At 37.5% G+C, this 9,109-nt stretch overlaps 1 protein-coding gene across 1 annotated transcript; it reads right to left on the bottom strand.

Annotated features, from left to right (window-relative positions):
• Window positions 1-840: 840 nt before the first annotated feature.
• LOC118321470 (mucin-3B-like) lies at window positions 841-8,264 on the bottom strand. The gene is made up of 4 exons (XM_035652792.1): window positions 8,135-8,264; window positions 6,097-6,447; window positions 4,837-5,000; window positions 841-2,062 (listed from the first exon to the last, which is right to left on the bottom strand). The coding sequence occupies exons 1-4, from the start codon at window positions 8,187-8,189 to the stop codon at window positions 2,018-2,020; spliced, it is 615 nt and encodes a 204-aa protein (XP_035508685.1). The 5' UTR covers window positions 8,190-8,264; the 3' UTR covers window positions 841-2,017.
• Between the last annotated feature and the right edge of the window lie 845 nt (window positions 8,265-9,109).

The following is a 9,109-nucleotide window of genomic DNA, read 5'->3' as shown; positions in this document are numbered from 1 at the left end:
TATGGCCCCTTCATAATAACCCTATAATAATAATAATTATATTGTATATAATATGGATTATGATTGCTGATGCATTAATGTGTAAGTAACATTTTACTGTTTATTAGTTGTTTAATCTTAGTTTTACTGAATATTTAGCATCTTATATTACAACTTTTACATATAGCATCATAAAATAGGTGCATAAAGGAGAGAGCTCAACTCGTTATCTGGCTTCCTAATTTGTTCATAATACAAGGGATTAAAGCAGTTCACTTTGCTGCCAGGAGCATTGCTTTTTATTTATATATTTTATTTATCTTATATAACAAGGCCAAGTAGTAATTTCATACACATTAAAAGCTGGTTAAAAAAAGTGAGAAAACAATAAAAAAGTAATCGTCTTCAAGTTTCCATTTCCATCTTTATTTCACAGATGATCTCTCCTTCTATTGCATTTAAAAGTGAGAAAAAACTAATGTTTTCCTGCAGGTCTAATGTGAAAACTTTGTCTGTATGCCAACATCAAACTTCTGCTTTTGTGTCTCACTCAAACAGATGGGCAGACTTACTCCGAGGGTGAGGGTTCCTCCACTTCCCCACACTCACAGATGTTACTCAGATGACTTCCACTTTGCTTTAACTGGAAGAGTGTCTCAGTAGTGATGTTATACCCACAAATATCAAGAAAGACCACACAGTCATATTACTGACACTGACGTTTTCTTTGGCTAAACCTCACCATCAAACCCGGCAGGCAACCTGTTCTGAGTCATACAGTGTAGGTGACAACACAACAGAGGGATGCGGGTCAATCTGAGTCCAGCAACCACCGATATGGAAAACCAAAATAAAACAAAATTTAAAGTTTTTAAGAATATTCATTTTATTTTATTGAAAACATCACAATTTTGCACTTTACATCAATCTCTCAGTCAGTGTATAATGCACACATCCACATTGTCAAAAACATAGATTTACTGCAGCCCCCCCGAGTGTAAACGTGTTGCACAAAATTACTTTGTTGAAATAGTGTGAAAGTATATCTGAACATTTTATTCTTGATTTGAAGACAGTTGTTTGTGTCTCAGACCTCAATAGAGAGAGTTATATGTTGGAGGTTCAGAGAATTAAAATGAATGAGTGAGAGCACTTTTTTGTCTTTGGGCTTTGATCAAAATCTGGTGAAATACAATGGTTTTATTGTTTTATTAAAGGCAAAAATAATCTAATTGGCCATAATTTCAGTTCAACACAGGAGCCAACAAAGCAAAACTGTTTGAATCTGCCAGATCAGCCAAATTACTTCACTTACTTACTAATTACTCTAATTTATTTTTTGCATACTTTTTTAAAAATCTCTTTCCTTGGTTAGTTGGCAGTCTTATTCTTTCTTGGCCATCAGTCATTACATTCTGTTTTTATATTGTTCCTGCTGAAATTGAACTCGACCAATGTGTTTATTTCTGCATCTGATAACTGTTTGTAGGACTCCAACGATAGTCTGCACTGCAGGTCTCAGGCCATACTGGGAAGACATTATTTATACATTATATATGGCAATAAATAACATTAAAAATATTATATTCCACCCAAAAGGTGTTTGTACATGCAGATAACACTGGAATACATCTTCCTGTGCACTGCTGAAGACACAAATCCCCAAATCATAATGGAAACAAGGTATTCTTGTAACGTCACTTGTTACATTAGGAGTGCATTTGTGAATTTGAAGTGCTTACGAGGACATACATCACCAATTCGGGGAAACATTTATATTTGTGCATTTTAGGCTGATTCTCTTTTCAGAATAAGGAGGAAGAGTTAGTGCAACAGTGAATAAATCAGCCACATAAGCAGGTCAATGGTCAAAGCTGAGGCATAAATACTTCAGTATATTTGAGAAAAGTGCTACGTAAAGAAATAAGATCCTGAGAGAATAACATAAAACTTTTTCTTGTCACTTCTGGTGTGGACGACATCAGAGTCACACAGCAGTCCGGACTCGTCCTGGACCAGTCTGATGAGGTCTCGACTGTCATTTTGAGTAATGGGCGAATGGAGACTCCTCGCTCATTTTGCCCTGCAGAGGTGAAAGCAGACAGCAAAGGGGTTAAAAGGAACTAAACATACTCACAATGACTTGTCACCAGTATGGTTCGATGACCTGCTTTACCAACTGTAGACATGTATTTATAGTTAAACATATGTTCTCTCTGTTTCTTCTACCTCATTAAAAAATCAAGAGTCTATGAATATACAAGTTTAGTTCATTTCTAAAGTTTTCCTTTTGGGATACAAGATGTATCCTACTTAAAGTCCATTTTCAGTGTTTGTGCACTGGTGGCTTCAGGTTTCAAATTGGCAAATTAGACCAGGATTGACAAACTATTTGTGATGTCACAAATCATGCTCGTAGGCCCCGCCCCTTAAAAACTAGATTTTCCATGAGCTCGGATAAACTTTCCACTTCCAGCAAACTAATGTGAAAACATCCTTCTAGTGTGAAACTCTGCACAGACGTCACAATGAACCTCAATTACCAACTGTAGGAACAAGAAGAACATATCTTTGGCTGAGGGAAACTTTAAGCAATAAGGCTCAAGGAGTCTAGCTGTGTGCTGCTTTACATTAATGATGTATATTTATTAACAGGAGGTCAACATCCTTTCCTGTTTCCTGGTTGCAGGTTTTCTGCTTTGCAACTTCTCTCCAGTTTCATTGCACACATTTAAAGTTCAGTTCAAAAAGACGGAAGAAGATATTTAAATAATACAGAGATATTTTAACGAAGGACACTCGTGTTATTGCAATTTCCTTTCAACATATCACAATGTCAAAATATCCCTTTGAACCCTGAAAACATGCAGAAATAGAAAGACCTTGCAAAGCCGAAACAGGAAATGACCATGTAAGAGTGTCAAAACAAAAGCTAATAATAATACTCATTACAAACTTTTATTTTCTCAAGAATTCTGAATGAAATTCTGTCCAAACACAAATTACTGTTCCTACCTGCATTTTGGTAAATGTATTTTCAGTTTTGTTATGAAGCTGTTTGTTGTCCACTGTATGTCCATTCAAATGTTAATTTAATGAATGTTAAGATGTAGTGTGAAGATGTTCTGCTTATAAGCTTAACATGCAGAAAAAAATAAAGGTTATCAGTAAATAACACTTTCAAAACACAGTTTAAACTCCTGTCACCAATAAACCTGCATGTTAACCTGCATGTTTATCTCCTCACATGCAAAATCAGCTTTTTTTGAGTTGGACCCATATGTTGCTATTCAGGTATTATATGTGCTGCTTGCACATGTTCACATGCAGTACACTCTGTCCTAATCCAACACACCGTCCTCTCTTTACTGCAGTTACACACATGTGGCAATAAAGATTTATAGATAGCTGGGGACAGATATATTCTGTAGAGCGCTTTGTTTTCGTGTCTGGAGACAAATCTCCTGTTCTCATGGTGGAAGCTTGCTTACATTTTCACCTGAAATGACATCTAAAGAGTGCAGGAAGTTGAGAATATCTGAATATCTGCTGACACACCGATGACGACTAATGATAAGCTTTAATTTCTGAAGAAAGCGCTTAGTCATTATGTGCTCACCACTGTCCTATTTCTGACTCTTTCACATAATGAGAATTCAGTCAGGCTTCCTGTTTGTGTTAAAGACAGAGCAGCAAACTGTGTGCTGAAGGGAAGAGGAAGAAAATGACACATGGCAGTCGTACACACTTTACACGCTGCCAGAGTTGAGTTCAATTCCCTGCACTGTTACCTGAGTCACACCTTGTTCAGGTTTTAAACATATTCTACATAATCACTAATAAGTGTTGCCCCCTGCTGGTAAAAAATCACATGAAACCTGCACTCACAAGGCTGATCTGTAGGTCACATTTCACCATCTTATAGTTAATGCTAATTAGCACTAAACACCAAGTACAGCTGAGGCTTAGTTTAGCAGGTATTTAGTCATAAACCCATTGGAGAAATTAAAGTTTTAACCTGATAATGGCACAATATCCAATCACCATCCAATACTTATTGAGATATTTCAGTCTGAACCAACTAAGCTATGGTGAACATAACCTCCTGTTTCCTGGTCTTCTGCTTTGTAACTTGAAATCTGAAATTCAATTTGAAAGGACGGAAGAAGAGATTTAAATAATAAGGAGATAGATATTTTAAATATATTTTCAAATGGTAATGGCAGCGTGACGATGTTCTCAGTAGGTTTTCAGTAGATAACACTTAAATAAACAGTTCTCTTTTTTAAAAATTTCACTTAAATAGTTACAAAGTGGAAAATCTGTTCAAAAAATCAGTTTAAAATCAGTGCAAATGTCAGATTCCTGTTTTCTAAATCAGTGGTTTCCAACACAGGGTTTGGGACCCCCACTATGGGTCGCCAAAGCTTCATGAGGGGTCACGAGGCCTTCTTGATTTTAAGGGGTGTAGGAAAACTTAAAAAATATACACAGTATGCCTATATCTATCTCTCCTAATCCATCTATTTTAATCACTTCTGTTAAGAAAGGTCAAGTAAATTGTGTAATGACAATGGTCAGGCGTCAGATAAATATGATAAAAATAAATAATACAGACTGAGAATGTTATGAAATATTCCCTTAGCAGGAAATAATCTGATCAAAATCATCCAAATTACTTGTTTTAGACAAACTTCTTGCAATTACTGAGTTCACTGTTTGGGTTTATTGTACTGTTTTGAATATAATATGAAATATCCATGAAATATGTCACTTAGCCAGGGGGTTGTCAGTTTACTAAATCATAGAAAAAGAGTCCCTTAAAGAAAAAGGTTGGGAACCACTGCTCTAACTCACCATTGGCACATCGTCAAGCCTCTCGAAGTTGGACCTCGGTGATCGGATACATTTCACGGTGACAACCACCAACACGAGGGCCAAGACGATACAGAAGATGCAAAGGATGGCCACGAGGCCGGGATTTGCCGCCAAGTCACCTTTCCCCCAGTCATGTGAAAGACCTGAGGGTGAGACAAACAAAAAGGTCACTTCCTAACCACTACATTGCTGCTTCTGTCCAAAGAGAGGGTGGTTGTAAAGGAAAGAATCACAACACTAAATGAGAGAAGAAGGAACTCAGAGGCCAAGATGTCTTACAGTCAACCTATTCTACCGCCAGCAGTTGGTTTCAGTTGAACATTCTATTGCTACGGCAACCACTGCTCTCAAAGTTCCGTGGCAGTTTAACTGTCACTGTTAACGTCCGCCGTTTTTGTCCGATCTGTACGCATTTTTATATGTTTCCCTTATAACCTCGCCGGGGAATTATCTGTAGGTACTCTTAAGTTACAGCTGTTTAGTGAATGATTAAGTAGAGTTGAGCTGAAGTAATTTTACTGCTGACAAAACTTGCTGCTCTACTAGCTGCCTGAAGCTAATGTGTTGCTAATACAACAATCAAGTTAATTTGCTGTTGGGTTAACTTTTGTGTATTTCACTCTTTTTACTTGCCCTGTTGTGGACTTTATGTGTAGCCTATGCCTACTAGATTGATTACCATGTTGTATTTTCTGAGCTCGTCTCACGCACGGCTGCAGCAACCCTTTGCTACAGAGTAGAGAGGTCTCGCCTTCACTACAGTGTCTATATTTGCAGGAGGATATCGAGGACCAAAATATAATTTTCTTCTACTATCTGTTTCAGATTAAAAGTTCTTTAGGGCTTCTATGGACCAAATCAATTCATTTGTTAACAAGGCTTTTGATTGTATTGCATAATACGTTGTTTTGTCGTTTAATGAGTGACAATGTAGCCTCAGTAATATGACAGTTTATAATTGGGTCTAACTATTGTTTGTATCTCATCTTTTAACCGCTGTCTTCAAACCTAACCAGAGGCAGAAATAGAAATGACAGCTTGTTTCTGTTTCTACTTTTCCTGCTGTATAAAACACAGCACCTTAACTGACCTATTTCACTGCACAAATACAACCACACATGGACCATTCATATGTGACATTGCACAATTTAAGTGCATGGTTTAGATTCTTTCTTAATTAATGTTCTCTGATTCAGAATAAAGAAACCCTCCAACCCTCAGCTCTGACTGCAGTCTGACCTGGACTGGTTGTGTTAACAGTGGTGGTGGTGGTTGCTGTAACGTTTGGTGATTCGGATGCTGGTAGGAAAGTCGGCCCATGGGAAACTGTCTCATTGGACGTCTGATTGGTCGCTGCAGGAGGGCTGGGATGTGTTTCCTCCGTCCTGTTGGGTGATAGTAGGGAAGTAGTGGGCGAAGGGACTGCAGTGGTAATCTGGTGTGTTGTCGGTTGCATCTCTTGGGTGTTGTTGATGGGTTTCACAGGGTTTGGAGTGACATCATTTTTTGTTGTCACAGCTAAACTGGTGGGCGGTGCAGCACTTGTGGTTATCTCTGGTACCTGTATAGTTGAAGAGGAAGGTTTGGCGTCTGCAAAGAAGATGAAAAACCAATGACACCCAGCATTTCCACCTGATCAAGACAATGCTAGTGGAGAATGTTTGTTGGCTTTCCCAAGGTAAAACACAGAGGCGTAGCTTGAATTATGTGTCGTAGTCTATAGACCCACCTGCACTTTAGCTGTTCATCCTATACTCTTTAAGCATTTTAATATTACTTTAAATGAAGATAAATGACAGTTACTGCAAAGATTAGTCTATTTTGTATTGTCTTTCTTAATGTGTGCAGCCACGCAATACACACTTTTTTTCCTGATCCTGCTTTCATCTACTGCACGTAAGTGAGTGTAAAAATACTCTAAACCAATAAAACAATGAGTAATTGGTTAAATACACAAAGGAGGTTGACCTTGTTTGCGCTACTTTGAGCTCCAACTTTACAAAACAAAGTATGTCAGTATTATCAACAAAATGTATGTAAAGTATCAAAAATAAAAGTATTTATTCTGCAGTAAAATGGCCCCTGTCAGAGTTTTATTATCATATATATGGTGTTTTACATGTTTATATTGCTGTAACTATCACAGACACAGTAGGTATTTATTAACGGAGACAAATGTATGTTTTTGTTAAGCATTTCTGCTTGGTGAGAATAGAAGCAGTTAAGTAGTAGCTAAACTGAGCCTTTCCGTGGAGTATGTTTGCTTTTATGATTCAATTGTTGAGTAAATGCAGCTTCTATAGTTAGAGTTAAAGCTTAATGCACCAAACTAAACAATACAAAATAGCGTGTAAGTAGAAGCCCTCAGTGTTTGTAGCCCCACCAAGGTAAATAATCACCGCCTCCACTGCTCTGAATGGCCAACTCCATGAAAGGCGATCCACGGCGTCTGTAGATAAAAACAGCTGATTCTAAGGTAACCTATGAATATTATATTCGATTTCTGTCAGTAGATCCTCAGATCATCATCAGTGTGATACGATTAAAAGCTCCACAACAGCTTCTAAATGGACCTTGAGGTGATGTTGTTTTAATGAAGCTGTTTTTTGTGTCATTAAGGCAGAGATCAGTTTGTTCAGATGAGGTGTCTGGCTCTTTACAGCAGAATTAAAAGTCTGTCAGGAAATGATTTGTGTTTTCTGGTGATGCAGACAAACAGCTGGCGGTCAGCTGGCATTGTGTATGTATGTGTGTACATAAGTGTTTGCACAAGCATCAGACGCCACAGTCCGTTTAGCTCAGAATCACTTTGACTGATTAAATATTTGCTCCAGGTTCCACCCAGACATGACCTTCACATTTATTTTACCTTCCTCTTTTTTACCAATAGCAGCTCACTCTTCACTTTAACATACAGAATGCAGAAATACACACTTTGACTTGTATATTACAGCAACAGACATGAATATATTGCTTGAATTTAAAGGTTTCTGTTTTATTACAAGGCTGCATGTTGTCCAGCGTTTAGTCCTCAGATTTTGACATATAATGCTGTTGTAGGTGTTAAAATTCTACTAAATACATAATTTCCCTGCGTGCTGAGAAAAAAACCTGCCACAAACTACCTCCGATAAGGTTACTGAACCTCCCTCTCTCTGCAGGAAGTTTCCTATTTGCATAACTTTGCATCTTCACAAGACTTCAACATAACATTCAGGCAAATTATCTCACAACTCTGGCAACAGTTTTAATGTAAAATTGTGAAATGTTGACTTACCTGCCCAAACTGCAAACAGGGACACCAGTACAGTGAGGTGCTTTACTGCAGGCATGTTGAGAGGAAAAGGCTGCCGATCATTTCGACAGCATGCAAACACACACACACGCACACACAGACTACATCCTTGACAGCAGGATGTGTCGAGTGCCTCAGGAGGAGTGCTCTAAAACTGTGGGTTGGTGCGTATCAAATCCTTCAGGCTGATTAGTCAGTGTTTAAACACGGCTCTGTATTTGCTTGTCGCTCCATCTCTGCTGCTGTTATTCCGGCTTCAACACATTAAAGTGACATTTATGTTTAAGTTAAGTTTTCTTGCTTTCTACTGCTGAGTGAAAACGTTTACTTTGCAGGTTTTAAATACTCACTTGAACTTGCAATGAAGCTATTTACTGCTGCACACAATTTAATGTTTTTACTTTTTGTGGAGCAGAAATATCTTGCACTTTTTTATTGTTTTATTAATTTGTTTTGTATTTTATTGCTTGTTTCATTTAACTCTTTCACTCCTGTCTATGTGTGTTTTATATCTTTATGCTTTGCATGTCTTAGCAGCATTATGAATTTGACACCTAAAATTAGAGATCATTGACCATTTTCCTTCCTGGTATCGATTCCAATACCTGGGCTTTGTGTATCAGCTAATACCAAGTATTGATCCGATTAAAAAAATACAAATACTTTTTCACAAGCATAAACTACTAAGCCTGTATGGTTGTTATTGCAATTTCCCAGCTTGGGATCAATAAAGTATATCTATATATCTACCAATTATCATTGTTATATGGCCTAGTTCTGGTCAGAGTAGGGTTGCTTCACTATCCTGATACCCAATACTGCATTTTAGCAGCTACAATTACAGCTTTAACTGAGTCTACCTCCTGGAAGGATTAAGGTATAACAACTCTATATTTAAAGATTATGAAATGTACATAATAAATGCTATTTTCATACAGATGTAGAGTACACAATAAT

This window comes from Morone saxatilis, unplaced genomic scaffold (assembly GCF_004916995.1).
Source record: "Morone saxatilis isolate NCDOM2014 unplaced genomic scaffold, NCSU_SB_2.0 Contig12, whole genome shotgun sequence".
NCBI classification, from domain to species: Eukaryota; Metazoa; Chordata; class Actinopteri; family Moronidae; genus Morone; species Morone saxatilis.
The sequence above is the reverse complement of the archived record's forward strand: the minus strand, read 5'-3'. Positions and strand labels throughout refer to the sequence as shown.